The sequence below is a fragment of the Calypte anna genome, chromosome 1, assembly GCF_003957555.1.
Source record: "Calypte anna isolate BGI_N300 chromosome 1, bCalAnn1_v1.p, whole genome shotgun sequence".
NCBI lineage: Eukaryota > Metazoa > Chordata > Aves > Apodiformes > Trochilidae > Calypte > Calypte anna.
Window position 1 is genome coordinate 180,478,609 of NC_044244.1, and position 20,863 is coordinate 180,499,471.

The following is a 20,863-nucleotide window of genomic DNA, read 5'->3' on the forward strand; positions in this document are numbered from 1 at the left end:
TGGGCTGCGGAGCCGCGCCGTGCCACTGGCTCTCTCGGCGGAGGAGCTGTTGGAAAAGTGCCCCGCTCCTCGCAGCATCTCCCCTGGCCTCGCATGCCAGGAACATTTTAGGCGCTCACGGAGGAGGCGAGTGCTCAGCGCCGGGATCCGGCCGCTCCCGCGCTTCGCACGGCCCCTCCATCCTGTCCCTCTGCCCCCGGCCACCGGGCACAGCCCCGCGGGCACGGCCGGGCTTGTTCTGCCACCAGCTGCCGTCCCGCTTCCCGCAGCCCGGCCGCAGCAACCCGCGGGGCGGCCCCCCCCGGCTCTCCCGCCAGAGTCTCAGGCTGCGACCGGGCTACGGCCGCCCCGTTCCCTCCTCTGTTCCGCCAGAAGCCGAGCGCTCCCCGCCGCCACATTTTGTGCCTGCGGTCGGCAGCAGCTGCCACCCTCTGTGGTGTAGAGATGAGCCGGGCTCTCCCCTAAAGCCCGCTGGGAGCCTGAGTTATGAGTGGGACTCTCCGGGCCAGGGCACGAGGTTAAGGGAGAGCCGGGATGCTTTTGGCCCTGTAGGAGCCAAGGCATCAAGGCTGAGAAGAAATGTAGTGATTTACAACTGAAAATAGCACAATTCTAGCTATGTGACTGCAGCTGAGGAGGGGATTGCTGCAGTTCGGACTCTTTCAGTCACTTTGGAACAACCCTTGTAGGAGTTTGGGGTCTCCAGCACACTTAGCTCCAAGTAGCACCTCTGGTTTGTTTCTCCAGCAACAGCCCCGTTGTGTAGATCCTCCAGTAGACACTGGTCCCACATCAGGACCCAGTCCAGAGAACATGAGGCTACTTCAAACTCTAGAAAGCCTCATCCACTCATTCTTCCTGACGAGGTGGACTATAGCGCACACTAAGAAGGAAACCTGTTTCAGAAAGCAAGAAACTTGCATAGTACAGATCTAAATGAGATGGAGGCAAGTCTCATCTCCAGTGATTTCTCTGTCCATTCTGTGCTTGTCTACCTGTACTTCTAGCAGACACAGAACGTAATCCATTTGAGGTCTCTGGTACAGCTCACAAAAATGAGCATCTGGACTCTGGTCATAGAAGATATGGTCCGCTGAAATGTTTTGCACTAAAAACAGCTTTTAGAATTTATAATTCGAATGGAATATTTGGTGTACCCTGCACATCTACTGAGGGGTTTAGTATAAAAATAGTTAAACATGAAAATATTGATCTGGAGTAAGAGAAAATATGTTCATAAGTCATATAAGGATGGTGAAACCTTAGCATGGTGCCACAGAAACACAACATCAGCTTCACAGACCATTCTGGAATTGAAAGAGAATTACCCAGCATTCATAATGTGATGAAGTGACTTGACTTCATGGTTTCTGAAGTGATTGAGTCAAGTGTTATTTTTAATGGCTTTGGTATCTTATGCACCACCAGTTAGTTTCACTCACGAGCGTTATCTTACCTTTGAACAGTATAGGATTAATCAAGTTTCAACTCTGGGGAAGGACTCTTCCCAAAATGAATTAAAAACTTGCCTTTTGAAATATATGACTTGAAGTCATATCTTCAAGTGACAGACTGGGACAGGCGCTTGTCCATCTAGGCCAGTCCCTCCATTCTGACTGTGAGCAGGACTTACTATTCCAGTGTTGGAGCTGGATCACATGGCTCTAAGTTCAGAACAAGCTCGACTCAGCTTCCAAAATAACATGCAAATGCATCATAACCCAGAACATTATTTAATCAGATCCTGATGGTATAGAAAACAGCATGTTCCTGGGAGTTTGTGCAAGGGTGGAGCAAAAATGCAATTGTTTGTCTGTAAAACAGAGATTTTTTTCATCATGTACAGTTAGGCAGTCAGGCACACTTAATCAAGAAACTGCTACTGATCAAAATCTCTCTGATGTCCATCAGAGTGTTTCTACAGACTTAAGTCTGCCACTGAAAAATGGGCAAGAAAAAGCTGAGTCCCAAGTGTGACTGTAGGGTTAAGTCACCTGCCTGAGCACTTCTCTGGGAGTTAGTTGTTCAGCTCAATTCTCTTTCCATCTCTCCTCCTTTGTACTTCTGAAAAATCTTAGAAATATACACTCTTGTGTTGGGTGCCAGTGCTGAGGTTTTGGCAGTGATGGGGCTGTAGATGTAGCCCTGGTGAATAGGGGTAAGGGCTGCCCAGTGCCAGAAAGTTCCTACCAGCTCTGCCAGGGACTGAGGATATACCCAGCTGACACCAGCACACAGACTCTGTGCTCACAGGTGTGCACTGGTTTTCAGCTGCTGTCAAGGAGTGGAAAAATGAAAAGGTAAAGTCTGCAGTAAAGCTGGGAATTTACCAGAGGCAAAAGAGGCAACATATTTCTGTGTTTTTCATTCTCAAAGATATGGAAGATCTCCTGAGCTGAGCTAAACAGTCAGAACAGCCAAAGACTGCTCTGGATTGGCATACTAGCATTGCAGTGTGGTATCCAAGTTCTTTAGCCACATAAGCTATCCATTCCTCCCTTTCTGTCCCTACCTGCAGATGAGGTAATCTTTTTTTCCTTTTTGTCCTGCTGCTAAAAGAGAACTGCATCAGAAGAGAGACTTGCAGAAATAAAACAGGTTACATCCACTTCCTTCTCACACTCTTTTCTGTCCTCTGGAAGGATCAAGCCCCAGAGCTTAGCATCTCTTCTTTCTTTGGTGAGCTCCTCAGGATGTGCCATCGACCACACTGAATGTACTCTGCTTGCATCACCAAGCAGAAGGTGGTGCAGTCCTAGAATGAGTCCTGCACCCAGTTCCACGTAAAGCAGGTCATTAACTGCACCATAAAACCCACAAGAGCACATTCTTCCAACTGTGCTACTCAAGAAGTATTTCTATCCACTTGTGCAGACATCTTATGAGACCAGACAGACATTTTTGAAACCTGAAAATAACATTTCATGAAGATAGAAAGTGCAACTAGTGTAGAGGAAAAGCTCTAAGCATCAACACTGAGTGAGCACTGGAAATTTTAGAAGCCCAAATCCTTGCATTTCAAAGTGTAATGACCAATAAGTATTAAACCAAGCTCACACTATTTTTTTTTTTTTAAAACAAGTCTCTGCGCCCCCCCCCCCCCCAGTGTTCTACTTTTTCAAGTATTTATTAGGAAATTCTGAACATCTGAATATTTTTCCCTCCAAAAACTGATACAAATGAGAAACCCCATGTTCCTATTTAACATCTCAGGGACTTCAGATCAAATTTGTTCAGTTAATAAGAAAAATTACGATTTCTGTAACTAACAACTTTGCACTTACTCAACTTAAGACTGTTGAAAGTTACTTTTGTGTAGTCACTGCCAAAATCCCTGACATAAGATTCAAAGGCTGAAATCTAATTAGAATCAAAATCCTGCCCACTCTGACCATTTGAAATAAAAAAACCCAAGCCCTCACCTTTGTAATTGCAAAAATATCTAAGAGATTGCCAAGAGACTGCAAAATGGCCATAGCTTAGCTAAGTACAGAGTAAAATTAAGATGCTTTCATCAGTATCAGTATTAAATACTTCACTGGGGCCTTAAAGATGACCAAGGTCATAGCCAACATTTTCAGAAAGTCAGTTCACAAACCTTAAGTAAGTTCTAGCTTTGAATGAGGGGTATGGGACTCCCAGCCTTTCTGACATTGCTTCAAGGTATTTCACACTGAAAGGTGAAACTTTAGACACTGCTGTGTTTCCTGCTCCATTGGACATATCTCTGAAAGCACAAGCTTTATGTACTTGATGCAGTTTACAAGGAGCATGAATACCTGTGTAGTTTTTATGCACGAGTAAAATAACCTCAGCATTATTTTTTTAAAAATATCAATTATAGAAGAGACTGCAACTTCAAATCCATGCTTTTAATATATGATACCATATATCCAAAGTATTTCAGAAATATTTTATCAAAATCCACTATAAAATCATCATAGATTAATGGTTTTCTGCTAAAACTTTTAAAAGGAGAAAAAGTTAGGGCAGGACCATATGTTATTCTGGAAGCAAATCCTCTCCTAGTTCTTCATCAGCAAAGTCATCTTCCTCAGTCCTTTTTCTTGCTGCAGTTTTTGGTCTTTCCACTGTTGGGCCAAGTGGATCTATGTAGGAGGCATCTAGGGTTTAAATAAATAAATATATAAATAAATATGAAACAGTTACCCACAAGTAATTTTAGCTTAGTTTCAAACATAGGCAAACACAAGTGCAGGTTTTAGTGTCATACAAAAGTAAGGTGTCTTTGAAATGCAGACCAGAAAGAGTACCTGAACACCAAGGGAGAACAAGATACCACATTTGGAAGAGGAGGTCTGGCACAAGAGCAAAATACCTGAGTGCTAGCAGTAGAAGCTTTTTTTCCTTCTTTTCTTTAGAAATATTTTCCTCTATTTTACTACACTCATTAAGTGAGAAAAAGACTTCAGAAAAATGCATGGAACAGGAAGACTGCTGAGTTGGTTAAGGAGGACATTTTAGGAAGTACCACATTCCACAAGGATTTGGGACTGCTTTGAAAACTTGAAATTAATGAAAACTTATTACTGCAGAGGCACAAGAACTGACTAAAAAGAAGCACGAGAGCAATTTAGAAAGTACTACATATTTACAGGGGCCACATCTCTTAATATTTCCATATAGTGATCTCTGAACAGTGAAGCTAAAACCATTTTGCACATTTATTTCATGGGGAAAAACGTTTTCCTAATTGTCTAATTCTGTTTGCTCTTCCAAGAACTTGTTTTTCCCATCTCCCCTTCTCTTTGAGGACCAGGAAAATAAGAAAGTATAAGATGCCCACTTGCCTATTTCTTTTCTGCCACTGCTTTCATAGGGTTCACCTGTTCCAGACAAAGCTTTTAGTTTGGCACTCAGTCTTTCCCCTTTGGTACCACCACCATCTGGGAAATTAAAAAAAAGAGTTGAAGACAGATAGCATGTTGATATGTTCTGTGAAAACATGACACAAGAACAGCATAAATTCACCTAGTATTTGTCAAACAAGATTTGGATGAAACCATCTTTTCATGATGGATACAGTACTCATTTGTAGTAGTGGTTGTTAAAACACAATGGACACTGTGTCCCCATGTGAGTTTTAATACTTTTTTTTAATATATGCAGCCTTACTTACTTCGGAGTAAACACATAAAAATATTTCTGCTTCAAATGCTGAAATTTCAGTTGCTTATAAATTTGAAGTCACTTTTTGCAGTTAAAATAAGCATGATAAATGTAAACACTGTCATGATGTATTTGGATATTTCATATACTTGTGTCCTTACTAATATATTAACCTGATACACCTATTGAATGCTGTCAAGGTTAAATACCACACTATCTTTGCTTTTAATTAGAAGAGGATATTTGGCATGTGCTGCTTGCATGGCAGGCACAGTTCATGTCCACAGACCATCCTGGCCCTGCATCTTGCAGTAAACACTGTGCTGGCAGCTCAGTCTGCAGCGGGGCCCCAAGGAATGTGTCAGGCCCAAGGGCTGCCTGGTGCCCAGAGAATGTCAGATTCACATTCTCTTGCCACAGCCCCTATTCCAGACACTTTACATGTTCTGTTCACCTCTGAATCTCTTTTTCACATTTGTGGCTGGCTTTCAGTCTTGTCTGCTAAAACCAATTTTTATGCAATTTTTTTCTGCTAGGAGAAAACATTCCATGTTTGGCTTGGTATGTTTACAAGGCAGGCCATGCCATGCAGCCAAATGCAAACATGCTCCTTTACAACATGAAACAATGCTGTTATTAAAAGTCCTCCATCTGTAAGGGGGAAAAATGAGTTTCATACAGCAAACAGGGATTACAAAGTCTGGAACTGGCGACACATTTCCATTGTCTTATTTATTATAAATGTTCTTCTTATAAATATTGTTACTATTAAAAAAACAATCTTCCACAAAGATGGAAAGGAAAAACCTTTATTTCTCTATAAATACTACTGCAGACTTCAGTTTACTCAGCCTTGAATTGGAAGACAATGTCTCTGCTCCCAGAATTTCTAATAGATGCAGTCACATGTCAATCAGTGACGTGAAATGTTTACAAGACACAGATTACCATCATTACTTCAAAGCAAGGGAAATCTATTTTAATGCACACTGACCTCCCTTGGATCAATTCTCACTAACAGGGTCTGAACAAGAACTGAATACCCACCAAAGGACTTGAAGAAACTGAAAGAAATCAACCGATTTGACTGTGGAGGCTCAGCCAAAGGGCTGTAAGCCTTACGTGTACATGTCAGACAGCAGCTTGCAAAGCAAGAGGTCTGTGGCTTCAATGCCTTCCTTCAGCTGAGGGAGTTCAAGCCCCACTGCTCCATCTTTCAGGAGGAGTGTGCTAGTTGTTGAGCCATTTGAGTTAAGGCTTTTCTTGACACTTTGCCACGGGACACAGGATTTGGCTGCCAATATGGCAGCTATTAAAAATTCTGCTGACCATATAACATGATCTGCCAGAAGTTTAAATCTCACCTTGAAATTGCTTTTTGTAGTTCTGTTTGTAGATAAATCATCTGAATGTTTTTATTCACCATGCATACATACATAATTTGGCCAGTGTTAGGGAATATAAGCTTGCAATGTTGACTTCAGGATTTTGGTATCCTACAGTGAGGAGAACTTTAGGGGAGAAATTGTTTTAAAGCATTTTATAACAGGCACACATACTTCTGGGAGGCAAATTTTACATTTTCTGCTCACCGTTCCCCCCTCAAATTCAAGAAAAATATTTTATACACATTCCAGCTTTTGAAACTAACTTTAGCTAAAATAATAAACAGAATAAAGACAAAGGATAATAAAAACTCCGAAAAGCTTTTTTTGTGTTTTTTTCTCTACTAATAGTACAGCTTTGCATTTTAACATTTGTCTGATTGCACTTGTAGTCAAAGGACTACAGGTAAACATTTCTCAAACTGCAAATTAATTCTATCTGCATTACTCTTATTAACTGTACACATGCTCCTAATTAAACGAAGTTTCTGGATAATGGAAGACCATTGCTGAACTAAATTGCTTTCTGTATCTAAGGAAACCTCCACTGCAATTAATGCATGCTCCTTATTTACTTAGTTATTGTGCTTCTAATTTAAAAGTATGTTATTACTGTCATTCATGTGGAGGTCAGTCCCTATGTACTCACTCTGGGTTAATAATTTGGACACTAACATATAAACTGTCTGCAGGAACATGGCTTCAGATTTCAGTCGAAAAGCAACAGTAACTGATTAAGCAGAAATGGTCAATAAGTTTTAAGACTATGATTTATAAATGTATTTGCCTGGTAAAATGATTATATTTGAGATTTGGATTATCATCTGACATTATCTTCTCCTTACATTCTATGTTCAATAGCCTTAACTGGGACCTATGAGTCTGAAGACATAAATAATATACTCTGCATCCTTCTATCTTTCACAGTGCATTCCTTCCTATCATCCATTTAAAAGTCATACCCATAATGCCATACTTCGGATATTTAAATTACTGTATTGGAAGTATATATTCTGTTCATTCAGATTTGTTCAACTTCCTACAAAAATAATTTGAATTGATTCCTCCATGTACCAATGTTCCTCTATAATTGGGAGGAACAAAAATTATCAAACTATAAAATTAAAGTTTAAAAAAAAATAGTTAAATTTATGCAGCAAAATAACAAATAAAACAACATACTGCAAAAGTAATCCTATTTTTAAATAATCCTATTTTAATTAGTCATATCTATCAAAAAAGATTCTATATATTTTTAAGTGTTTCTGTACTTCCTACATATTAGAATTTCTAGTACTATTTTACTCATCAGGAAAAGAGATCAAGGGGTAAGGTTGCTTGGTTATCTGCCTCCCCTATAAATTATTTCTGTAACAAAGTGCATGGTGGGCTAATGCTCTCAAAGGCTGCAGATGCTTCACTAAATCCAGAACGTGTTTAAATGCAGCTCAGAATATCTGTTGTATTTGGGATGAAGACACCACCCGTGGAGGAGAGGTTTGGTTTGTTTGACCGAAGGAAACAGCAAGTTCAGTGCAGCAAGCAGAATATTATTTTAAAACTGAGAAATGGCATGGGAAGCAGATACAACTTTTAACTCCACTGGAGTTCATTTTTATTGCAAATTCTGTTGAATGCGAATTGCACCTGGTGTGAGTTCTCAAGTGAGTTCAGATGGAGAAAAGAGATGAAGATATTCTCTTCACTCAGGTATTTTCCCTATTTATAAAATTTTAGTTATTTATTTTTATGTAAATACAACCAGTGGAATAATCCCACAATGATATGTAATTAATGAGGCAGCAACAGGCACACCAAACCTAAAAAACACAGCTGATCATGAAGTCCTGGCTGTGTAGGGTAACAGGAGAATCTTTGACTGTCACAGTCAAGGTCACTTGGGATGCTTATAGCCCTAACATTTATAAGGTGCTTCATGTTATATGAGATGGGCTGGTAAAGAGTGTTTGAATATGGGATGTTTGCTTGGGAGGGACAAACTCATGTCTCTACTGACGACATCACAGGAGAAAATGAAAAACTGTAAATACATCTCAATTATTCTCATGTGGTTTCCTTTGCAAATTGATCTGGACAGGCTCTGGTAACAGGAAGAATGTGAAGTGCTCAGCCTTTCATCTTTTAAATTCAACACTGCTTTTTTGGGCTCCTGTCCGAGACTGCATGGCTCCTCTCAGCCAGTACACAACTCCCCTCTCAGCCTGTACAACACTCTCCATTCAGAGCATGCAAATGCAGGGACCAAGTAAACACTGCTGTGGTAATGTATTCCTTAAAGTCATGCTTTCCCTTATCTATGAAAGGCTGTATGCTACTGAGCAGTAAAAATCTCTCAGGGCAGTGAAACCCACAATGCACTAACTTCCAAATTCTGGATGGTACAATCACATCACTGCAAAACACCAAAAAGTGAGTAGGAAAACAAGAAAAGATTCTTAGAAAGGAGATCTGCGAGAACTGCCTAAACGCTGATGTACTCCTAGTTCCCTTCAGCACTTGGGCTTGTTGGGTTTTTCTTTCTCATTTTTTAAGTGAAAAAGGAGAATTCTAATGGAGTGTACCAATGCAATCTCCTTAGAACGTGAAACAAAAGGATTGAAAATGATAAATCTGATATTTGTGGGGAGAAGAAAATTTTGATTTTCCTAATAAAAATGAACAAATGTGTTCAATTTTGAGTAAGCATTTTTGATTCAGTGCTTATTCTTCTCAGAAGACAAGAACAGACTTTAAATTATACTGACACAGAGGTCAGTTTTCCTGGTCTCCCTTTCTCCATTCCATCTACTACCAATTAATACACTAATTATATTCTTCAAATTATGCTTGGTCCATCTCATGCACCTTGTTTTAACTTATATTGCCAAAGCAGTATGTGTCCTGTTAATTACAAACCCTGTTGACTTAAATCTCTTTCCTTTAACTTTCTCTTTTAAAGCAATTTTAGATCATATTCCCTGGCATAAAGAAAACCTGAATTATTAATACTCGTAATATAAATAACTATATAGGAACAAAATACTTAGGGAAAAAAAATTATTAGGAAGGCCAGCAAGTATGGAGCTGGTAAGAGAAAAAAACCTAAACATGTCATACCTAAAATGTTTGGAATGCAAACACACTTCATTTAGCTAGTAAGTACTAAACTACAGAGGATTCCATACTTCACTGGGTTCATTAATAGCAAATCCCTCATACAGGGGAGGAAAATAATCTCTTCTAGTCCTGGCAACGCCGCCTGAAAAGATTAATTTTTAAATGTAACAAATAGAGGTTTTGTGAGGTTTTTTTGCTGTCGAAGTGTACCAAGATTCTTAAATTAAAAACCCCACATATTGTCTCTCCACACAACTCATGTATGAAAATTTCTTACATTGCAAAATGCAGACTTGTAACCGGAGTGAATAATTCTAATTATTGAACAAAACAATGTTTGGGTCTTCAGGTTTCTCTCAGTAAAAGGTAGGCAAACTACAACATGGTCTGTTGGTGTAAGTATGAAGCTTTTCACTGGTAAGGCTCCTCAGAGTAGACACTGTTTAAAATATGCATAATGCATCTTGACTCCTAAAAATATATACAAGTAGTACACCTCACCACAACTTTTAACTAGGAATCCCAACAGAAAGTTAACTCTAGGCTCAGAACAGGACCTGCTTTGTACTTCTACTCCTTTGCTGAGTCATTTCCAGAAAGGTTGAATCTTTGGCACTTAATTTGTATAATGAAGACTTCTCAAACATGCTTTTATACAGACTTGTTGTCAAACTGTTTTTTTTCTACTCTTTTATGAATTTGACATAATATTTTGAGCAGCAATCTAAGAATTACTCTTAGGACAAATTCTAAGTGAATTCTGACCTTGAATATCCTCTCTAAATGTCTGTATTTACTCTTATCCAATTACTCTGGTTATGGGGGAAAGAATAATGCCTTGGAATTACTTGAGCTTGCAGTCAAAGTTCCTCATGTGTTCATGTTGGAGCGAAGTGGAAGAGATTATTTTTAATTATTTTTTTTTTAAAGACAGCTTTCCAAAGATATTTCTGTCTTTAAAAGAAGTATTGACAAGCTGGTAGCTTGGGGGATTAATGTTGTCTTAGTGTATTTACATCTTTGTCATTATCTATATTCTTCTTTGCTAAATTACTGACTCACACTCTCCCAATAACATGCCCCTTTTTCACTAATGAGGGTAGGGTTAATTATAAAATGAGACCCTTTGTGCCATTTGCCTGTACATCTGATGCAATGTTTTGCACAGCTGTAAATACCCTTGCCTGCTGCTATTGTTGCTCTTAATTTCTATTTAGCATAAGCCAAAGTGGATCTCCAGTTTATGACAGAAATGAGGGACAGATGTTGTCTCACACAGCTGTTTTGTTGGCACCTCTAGCTGGTTGCCCGATCACAGGGCTTGTGTTAACAAGGGAGAGTCCAGAAATGTTTCCAGCCCTGTTACCAAAATAAAGAATTTCACCCCAAGAATTACTTTGGCCTGAGGCCCAGAACAGGTAAAATTAAACCCTAGGTCAATGGTGTGTTTTTCTACCTTTCAAGAAATGATTTAAAAGCTTCTCTAGTGAAACTATGGAGCTGAAAAAGGAATGAGATCTTTTTCAAGTATCCAACACTCATTCTTAACTCCCAAGAGAACCCAGGAGAGCTGTCTTCCTAACTGTAACAGCATTCTAAGGTCATCCTAAGATTACAGTAGCAATTTCCATGATTTTTCATGACCCTACAAAACTGGATGAATGTCGTAAAGCAACTGCTATGTAGGTGGTGAAATACTATTACCAAGTAAGAACAAAAAATTCATAAATTATTTCCCTGTAAAAGGAACGGAAAAGAAGCAAAAATTTATAGGAGATATCTTTTTACAAGAGCCACTGATATTAAGATAAATTAGAAGCAGAATACAAAGAAAAGAAACCATTTTCTATTTGGGTCAAAATGTTTTTTTTTTCCAGGTGGCTGAAGTAGCCTCAAGTCTGCTGGTTTCCTTAGAGCAGCAGCAGGGAACAGTTAGGTTTAACATTATTAATATGTCATGGATTTAATAATGGGAGGGAAAAATCATTAGCTCTGCAATATGCAGACTACCTACTGTAAAAAAGACATAGCAGGCCATTTTCCACACTTATACTGCTAGAGTTTTACATTCATGAAAGTCAGCATTGTAAAACCTATAGAAGGAGAGAGACTTAGTAGCCAGAAAGTAAGATTCCCTCTGTGAAAGACTTTGATACTTTGGCTCTGCTATATTGGGAAAAGGGGAAAAAAGGATCTCAAAGATAGTATGGGTCTCTTCTGGTCACACAAAGTAGCCTCTTGAACTTTTAACAAACACCTAATATAATAGACAAGATGGTGGGCACAAAATTCAGTTTTCTCCATGTTAAATAAAGACACAGTTCATTTCTGTTTTTCATGGTTTGATTGTTCTGTTTTGTTAAAATTAATTATTCCTTTTACTAAATACTCCAAAGTTAATAGTATATTCAAGTCCACATCATTAAAAAGTAGCAAGTTAGCTTTAGGAATATGCTGAAATCTGCATATGAAGCACTAATCTTAGACGAAATGCACACTACTATAGAGGCTGAGCTTTCATATAGCAATGAGATAGATAATCAAAAAGTATGAAATAAAATTTGCAAAGTACTTGCATGTTGCTCAATGTGTATTTGTGTGCTTTTCAGAATGTAAGGAGGTTTTACAACCACTTTATGAAAAACTGTTTTCTTTAGGATCCTGACAGATCTGATACTTAAGCTGACACTAAGTACTTACCACTACCAGCATTTCCTTCTCTGCGGCTACGAGCGCTGCCATCTCTGCCAGATTTAATGCGCTGCAGAACAGTGGAAAAGGTTTAAAAAGAACAGAAAACCCCCCAACATTTAGTAATATACATCAGAGACAATTATTGGAGACTCAGCTTATTAAGAAGCAACAGAACAACTCTAATACAGGCTTCCTACATTGTAACTAATAAGCCTAGCTTTTTTAATGGACAAAATTGTCCTTACAATCAGTGAAGTCTAATGTTTACATAAAACAAGAGTTCTATAAAATTCAAACAGAATATCTCAATTATTTTTTTCCTTCCACTAAAATTTATACAATGAATGTACATAAAAATAGTTCAGATGTACCTGTGTAAAGTACAGCTGAAAAAACAGGCAACACAGACATCATTGCACAAGTTCAAAGTAGCCTCTGCCTATTACTGTCTTGTAAAGCCCACAGATGTTTTATTATTGCAAAGATTCAAGGGAGGGAAGTAGGGAAATCTATAAAAAATCTATTCACTCCATAGACCTTAAATTTTGAATACTTGACACAACACTGTACTTTTCAGCAAAATTTAATTTGCTGTTAAACGCAAGATAAAGGTGAAGGTAAATACTTTAAAAGTTGTGTTTGAAGAGTTGGGTCTCTTGCACTGAGGAAGGTACCATAAACATCTTCCAGCTGTGGCTATTTTTAGTCTTATTTGAAAACCTTAACAGTTTATCAATACCTCTGTATCACATGACAGACTTGTCTTCTCCTGGCAAAACACCAAAGTTCTCATGCATGTATCTTGTCCACTATAAGAAGGTACATCTCAGTGAGTGACTTTTTCATGGGTAGGCACAAATACTCAGTGTTTAAAAGCACTCAGCTGTTAATAAAGTAATCTCTGCATCTTATTTCAAAATGTAAGTTCAGGATCTGATAGAAACATGAGTGCACACTACCTAACCATGTATTCAGGTTAATTACTGTAGCTTCTTCACTTAATTTTCACAAGAAAAATATTATAGAGTCTGGCAAAACTGGAATGACACAGAAGTGAAAGAACTTTCAAAATCTGTGCCAATAGAAAAAGGAAGAACCTTTAAATCAAAGTTTACAGGAGTCAGACAGGAAAGCAGTGAGCCTAGCATGAAACCAGAAATGGTCTTGGAGTGATCCAGTCTGGATTTCTCATGCTTTTTATTTATTTTGGGAAATCCTCAAGTCTAAAATATGTTCTCTGAATTCTGGATTAAATACTCTATTCACAGTCAAGTGAAGTAGCATATATTGGTCCTTCAGGAAACATGTTCAGACTCTCCACATGTTGCATGACTGACAAGTCTGCCAGTAGAAGCTCTTTCTCTCTGCCAGAGGGAAGTGGTCCCTATACAACAGTGGCCTCATGGCATGTGCATCCTAAGCCTTTACTCCCAAGTCATTATAGAATGCTACAGCTTAAGCATATGACTCATTCTTGTAAAGTTCCAAGTGAGTACTTTATAAGTCATCTCAGACTAAAACCAGACTTTTCAAATAGATCCAGTGATTTCCACCCTAAAATCTCTCTCCTGTGACTGCAAAAGAAATTTAGGATGATTAGTCCAGATGTAGATGCCTGAAGGTAAAGGCAGTGAGACCCTCCAGCAGTGTTTGCACCTATCATCACTGCTTCACACCACACCCAATCAGTCCCCTGTTTTCAGTCATTAAGCTCACTTAACGGAAATAAAGAGTAATGTGTATATATATCAGTGCCAAGAAGGTTGTGTGAACTTTCACACTGTTACCTGTCTTTTTTAAACTGACACATGAAAAAGGAAGATTAATCCAGTTAAAAAAAAAAAAGGAAAAAAAGAAAGAAAGAAGAAAAAAAAAGAAAAATAGAAAAAAAGAAGAAAAAAGGAAAAAAAGACAAAAAGAAAAAAACAACATGAACATATGAAGGTTACAGTAAAAATCCAATGCTATGAGAGGCGGGGAGAAAAATTTCTACAGGGAATGAACCCCACAGATGTTTCCAGATTCTTGGCTGGAAGTCTTTAACAACTTGTCCATATTTGAGAACTGAGTGACATAAGTACTCCAGAATATATTTTTTTTTTTGTATAAACGCCACATGGATATACTGATTCTGGAAAAACAATGCCATAATAGCAAATTTGGTAAATTTCTGGGGCAAGACAAAGTCTGTGTGCAGACTTTGAAATGTAGGTATATTATACTAGCACTTCTCTGTATTCTCTTTACTGAGTGAAATCATGGGTTAGTCTGAAATTAGGAGCAGGAATTGAACTAGATCTTGTATTGATAACTGAAACCAGTGCTCCTTTTGGAAACTTAGGTGGTGAAATATTAAAAATTGATAATTTTAGAACTTGAAAGTGTAGTTAATGAATATGTGCTCATGGATGACAGAAGGAATTTCTTAGGACAGAAATAGTTCATAATTTCCAAAGCCAGATGGAAGACATAAGACTGAAAAAGCCACACACACACAAAGCAACCAAGCAAACAAGAAAGAATCCTCATGCCCAAAACCAGGGGATGGGAACCCAGATGTAATACCAATAGTAAAACTGAATTGCAGAGCTATTGTTTGCAAGACACCACTGATGCTGAGATTTTGTCACAGAAATATACTCAACTTCTACTGTTCTAATAGAGGATGGCAGCATACAAAGTGGACTCTGTAATGTCTTTTTTTCTTTCCCTTAGTGTCTTTATTTCTTTATACTTTATCTCCAATGGCGTGGATTTTTAGGAAAACTGGGTCAGTGGGTTCCTTGGTAAGCAGGAAAGATTGCTCCTTTCCTTGAGGAGACACTGAACTTGGGAGATTACAGTGTGGTAGAACAAGAGATCCAGAAGAGGGAGGTATGAGCATGTCCCCCCATGACAAGGAGCTGCAAGAAGGAGCAGAAAGCAAATGACCAGGTTTCAGAAGTTCTGGGGAGAACTTTCTCTGAACTGCAGGGCTGAAATTTTGCTGCCATTCAGAAACTCAAACAAACTTACTCCAACAAGCTGGAAGCAAGGGACAGCCTGCAGGGATGAAGCTGACAGAGCTGGCTAGAAACTTGTTTATTTCTATTGGTGATGACAGTTTTGAGGGTGGGGGGTTGTTGTTTTGGTTTATTTTTTTAAACCTAGTACATTTCTGTTTTCTCTGTTTTAAAGAAAATTGGTTTAATTTAAATTATAGTGGAATCAGGCTTTTTTGATTTAAAAGCCTGCTTTATTTTCATATCTATGGTACATAATTAAAACCTTCAGTGTAAAAATTGCTCGAATTATATGCAAGGAAATGGATAAACTCTCCACCTCCATGGATCTTCTCTCTTACTAACTATAATATAATCCCATTTTCAGAGCATCATAGAATGGCTTGGGTTGGAAGGGACTAGTTTAACAGGTTTATTTTTTAACTGGTTTAACCTCTGAGCTTTTCTGAGTAAAGCACTGAAGTGTTGGAAGTTACTGCAAAGAATTATGTGTATCTCTGACATTGAACTGATATCTCCTACAAACTAAGTAAAGCCTGTTCAATACTCTACAGAGTTGTCTTTTAATTACAAGTTCTGTAGAATGGGAATATTCTATCTAGTCATTTGTTTTGCTTACTGATACCATTATGGATGAATATTAGCCCCATTACATTTGTGGACTGCTTTCTTTTGGGAGTTGGACGAGATGACCTTTAGAGGTCCCTTCCAACCCATGCTACTCTATGATTCCATGATTCTTTCGTCCATTTTCCCACATGCTTTAGATTTTACATTTACTGAAAACCCAAATCAATATACCTCAGTTAGCCCCACAAAGTAAGCTCATATCATAAATTTGGAATCCTTTGATCAGTTGGAACCCCTTTTTGAGTTTCATTTTCAAAACCTACCAGTGTACCTGTGTATACTCAGACTGTCGAACTGAAGTGACTAAGGATGCATTTACACCATCCTCTGACATCAAAAGGGAGCCAGCAAGTGTTATTAGAAGGACAGTAAATAAGGTAAGACTTAAGGTGTCCTAATATGACTGTGTAGCTTTGAGGCAATTCACTGAATAGAAAAAGCAAGCTTGAATACTTTGCAAGTCAATAGCATTGATAATGCTTTCCAAACAAGACGCTGATTCTAATTTTAAAATCTTACTTTATCACAGGAATAGCAAGAAAACACCTTTCAGGTAGTTGTGGAGAGCAATAAGGTTTCCTCTCAGCTCCTCTTCTCCAAGCTAAATATTTCCAGTTCCGTCAGCCTCTCCTCACAGGGTTGTTCTCCAGACCCTTCACCAGTTTGGTTGCCCGTCTCTGAACTCACTCCAGCAGCTCAATGTGTTTCTTACAGTGAGGGGTCCAAAACTGAATACAGTTCTTGAGGTGCAGCCTCACCAGTGCTGAGTACAGGGCACAATCACTTCCCTTCTCCTGCTAGCCACCCTTCCTGATACAAGCAAGGATATTGTTGGCCTTCTTAGCCACCTGCCTCATATTCAGCCATCTGTTGATCAGGTCCTTCTCTGCCTGGCAGCTTTCCAGCCACTCTTCCCCAAGCCTGTTGCACTGCATGGGGTTGTTGTGACCAAAGTGTAGGACCTAGCACTTGGCCTTGTTAAACCTCATTTTATTCACCTCGGCCCACTGGTCCAGCCTGCCTAGGTCCCTTTACAAAGCTTTCCTACCTTTGATCAGATAAACACTCCCACCCAATTTGATGTCATCTGCAAACTTACTAAGGAAGCCCTCAATCCCCTCATCTAGATAATTAACACAGATATTGAACAGGACCCCAGAACAGAGCCCTGGGGAACACCATTGGTGACTGGTCATCAACTGGATACAGCTCTCTGGGCCCAGCCATGTAGCTGGTTTTAAACCCAATGAGGAGTCCACCTGTCTGTGCCATGAGCTGCCAGCTTCTCCAGGAGAATGCTGTGGGAGACGGTGTCAAAGACTACTGAAGTCCAGGCAGACAACACCCACAGCCTTCCCCTCCTTTAGCAGGCAGCTCACCTGGTCACAGAACAAGACAGATTGGTCAGGCAGGACCTGTCTTTCCTGACCCCATGCTGCCTGGGCCTGATCCCCTGGCTGTCCTGCACTTGCCATGTGAGTGCACTCGGTATGAACTGCTCCATAATTTTTCCAGGCACTGAGGCCAGGCTGACAGGCCTGTGGGTCCCCACATTCTCCTTCTGGCACTTCTTGTAGATGGGTGTCGCACTGCCAAGCCTCCAGTCATCTGGGACCTCCCAGGTTAACCAAGACTGCTGGTAGATGATGGAGAGAGGCTTGGTGAGCTCCTCTGCCAGCCCTCTCAATACTCTCAGGTGAACAGAACACAAGTTGTGATCTCCTGTCTCTCACAGACTGTACCTTTCCATGGAAATGGTTTTTCAGTTTAAAAATTAGCACTAACATGAATGATTTACTTTTACCTATGTAATCTGTCAATGTTGCAACTTTGTATTGAGCAAAAAGAGTTCTACTACATGGACAAATTTTTAGACTCTGCTTCTGTCCCTATAATTGCATTATTACTTGGCTCATAAATACACTTTTATGCAGTCTGGCAAATAAGTAGGAAAGGCAACATTCCAGGGACATTGAATTATGTGAGTGGCTCCAGCATTTCCATCACACCCACATAAGCCATCTTTCACAAGTATTTAAAATTACAGAAAATCCAGTGCTCAGAAACTATTCCGACAGATATAAGACTGATTAGTAATTTAAAACTAAAACCCCAAACCTGCAAAACTCCAGCTTCTCTAAACCAGGAAGTTAATATGCATTTTATCTTGGAGCATCATGAATAGTATTTTACCTTCACCGATGTACACAGTGATACTGTATAATCACAGAAAGAAAGGAAAGAAAGAAAGGAAAGAAAGAAAGGAAAGAAAGAAAAGAAAGAAAGGAAAGAAAGAAAGGAAAGAAAGGAAAAAGAAAGGAAAGAAAGGAAAGAAAGGAAAGAAAGGAAAGAAAGGAAAGAAAGGAAAGAAAGGAAAGAAAGGAAAGAAAGGAAAGAAAGGAAAGAAAGGAAAGAAAGGAAAGAAAGGAAAGAAAGGAAAGAAAGGAAAGAAAGGAAAGAAAGGAAAGAAAGGAAAGAAAGGAAAGAAAGGAAAGAAAGGAAAGAAAGGAAAGAAAGGAAAGAAAGGAAAGAAAGGAAAGAAAGGAAAGAAAGGAAGAAAGGAAAGAAAGGAAGAAAGGAAGAAAGGAAGAAAGGAAGAAAGGAAGAAAGGAAGAAAGGAAGAAAGGAAGAAAGGAAGAAAGGAAGAAAGGAAGAAAGGAAGAAAGGAAGAAAGGAAGAAAGGAAGAAAGAAAGAAAGAAAGAAAGAAAGAAAGAAAGAAAGAAAGAAAGAAAGAAAGAAAGAAAGAAAGAAAGAAAGAAAGAAAAGAAAGAAAGAAAGAAAGAAAGAAAGAAAGAAAGAAAGAAAGAAAGAAAGAAAGAAAGAAAGAAAGAAAGAAAGAAAGAAAGAAAGAAGCTTACCTGCTCCCTTATTTCTTTTAATTTTTCTACTTTCTTGAGCTTTGTCTGATACTCCTGGACTTCTGTCATCCCCATATCTTTGCAGAGGCGAACTAAAAATCGGAGGCCTAATTGAAAAGCAAAATATTATTACAAAAAGGCTCATAAGCAGGTCAAACTACAAGTGCACCCTGGACATACAGAACAGCAAACAATGCAGACAACTGGGAATACAAGGTGGCTCTAGTCTAGTATCACTATGTAAGCTGTGATGTTTTGCAAAGAACTTCAGATTTTCTGTGATGCAGTGTCTATATCCACATGGAAGGCACAAGACTCACTAACTCATCTGGTTCAGATATTGCATATTGCTCAAATACTGCAAGATATTTTGGAAACTGGAAAGCATAATTACTGAGAAGCCACTAACTCTTGCCTCTGTTTTATAATTTGTTGAAACTACATTTAGAAAAATATTAGCATTCTGAAATGTTTACTAAATACTCTGTTCCTCTGAAATATGTGTGACCAACAAGTACATGACATTTTGCTGGTAACTTTGAGGAGTCATAGTACTGAATTTCTCTTCTATAACAGGGCTGTACGATTCCTCTTTTAAAAAAGCAGTACATATGTTAAAGCAGAATGATACAATTTTGTTTTAAAATACAGTGAATGTTCTTCCTACATAGCATTTTAAAGCACAGGCTTGTGGGTGACAACCTTATAGAATTAGTGAATTAGTGAACTATAGTGTGGGATGTAAGAGAATATTTTTGCAACCAGTGACAACCCCTGTTTTCTACAGGGCTTTTTCATTTAGAATACAGGTGTATCTGATTCTGCAAAATGCCTTATTCTTCAAATTTGTTTCCTGTACTTCAGTGTGAAACTCACTAAAGATTTTCTATAGACTGGTTAACTTCACTTAAAAATTTCACCCTCTAATTTCTTCTGGAAGGCCTGGCTTTAGTAAAACTTAACAGTAAGACTTTCTTGTATCTAGAAACTTACAGCAAGAGTTTCAACTAGCAGAGAGTAGAAGTAAAAATGCATATATATTTATATATAAGTAAAAGTTGTAAAATTGAGAAAGAACGTATGAGAAAGAACTCAATCAAACCATACTGTTAATTTTTCATCTCTCCTCTTCAGCATTACCCTAGTATTTCTTAAATCACACTTTAATGTTGTCAGAGAAAATATGCTGCATTAGCATGCATAAAAATGTTAGTTGAGAAAATATCTTAAAATGAAAAATACTGAAATCATGTGACTACTAACTCATATTCCAAGTAACAAAGTTTCATTTGATAGTTGAACAACTCAATGAAAAAACTTACATTCAATGTTCTCTGGGAATTTTTTATGAATGACTTTGTATTTCTCTAGAGCTTTCTGGTAGTTACCTGCAAACAAAACAAGCATCTTCTATCTACATATCCAAACTCAAAAGAACATCTGATGAGAAATTGATACAGTTTAACATCACTTCATCATTTAAGGTTGAGTAAAAGATTTAGTATTAAAAGATCAAATTTGATCTTTAATTCTTTAATTCTGACAGTGAAAATTAAGAGCATCTGAAAACAGCCCGAATGACTCTGTAAGTAACACAATTAATGAAGTGGAGCTTCCTGATTTTTTCCCTTTTTTACCTCTGGAACCCCACTGTTCTATAACACATCTAACAGACAAGCTTTATCAAGCAGACCAGGACTTAGCTGAGACTGTAAATGTATGGATTGGTCAAATAGAAATGTGTGAAAGATGAGCTTTGCCTACCCTTACTTCCCTACAGAATACTGACTGTGTGTCTCTGGTTTGCCCAGATCTGGTAGCAAAGTAATTATTCTTTAAAACTTTTGTCTTCCGTTTTGACTCTGCCTAATTATTATGGAAAAGACTGATAGACCCTGTGAATTTAAAACCTTGTATCAGTAAAACATCTGACAAAAAGGTTTGTTGAGATTGTCACTACCCTTTGTCTCCTAGTGCAAGGTAGAGATCAATGTGTTAAGATGATAAGATGGGAAATTTGCCAATGAATCATAAATTATCTGAAAA

At 38.4% G+C, this 20,863-nt stretch overlaps 1 protein-coding gene across 2 annotated transcripts in view; it reads right to left on the bottom strand.

The window, feature by feature from the left end:
- Positions 1–3,866: 3,866 nt before the first annotated feature.
- The window catches only part of IFT88 (intraflagellar transport 88), a 41,307-nt gene continuing 24,310 nt past the window's right edge, over positions 3,867–20,863 (bottom strand). The window contains exons 21-25 of one of the 2 annotated variants that reach the window (XM_030450812.1): positions 20,140–20,205; positions 18,818–18,924; positions 12,333–12,393; positions 4,812–4,907; positions 3,867–4,124 (exon numbers count right to left, since the gene is read on the bottom strand). In XM_030450812.1, the coding sequence (XP_030306672.1) occupies positions 4,003–4,124; positions 4,812–4,907; positions 12,333–12,393; positions 18,818–18,924; positions 20,140–20,205 (452 nt within the window). In that variant the 3' untranslated portion in view covers positions 3,867–4,002. The remainder of the gene's footprint in view (positions 4,125–4,811; positions 4,908–12,332; positions 12,394–18,817; positions 18,925–20,139; positions 20,206–20,863) is intronic. The other variant, XM_030450805.1, reaches the window with a different exon arrangement.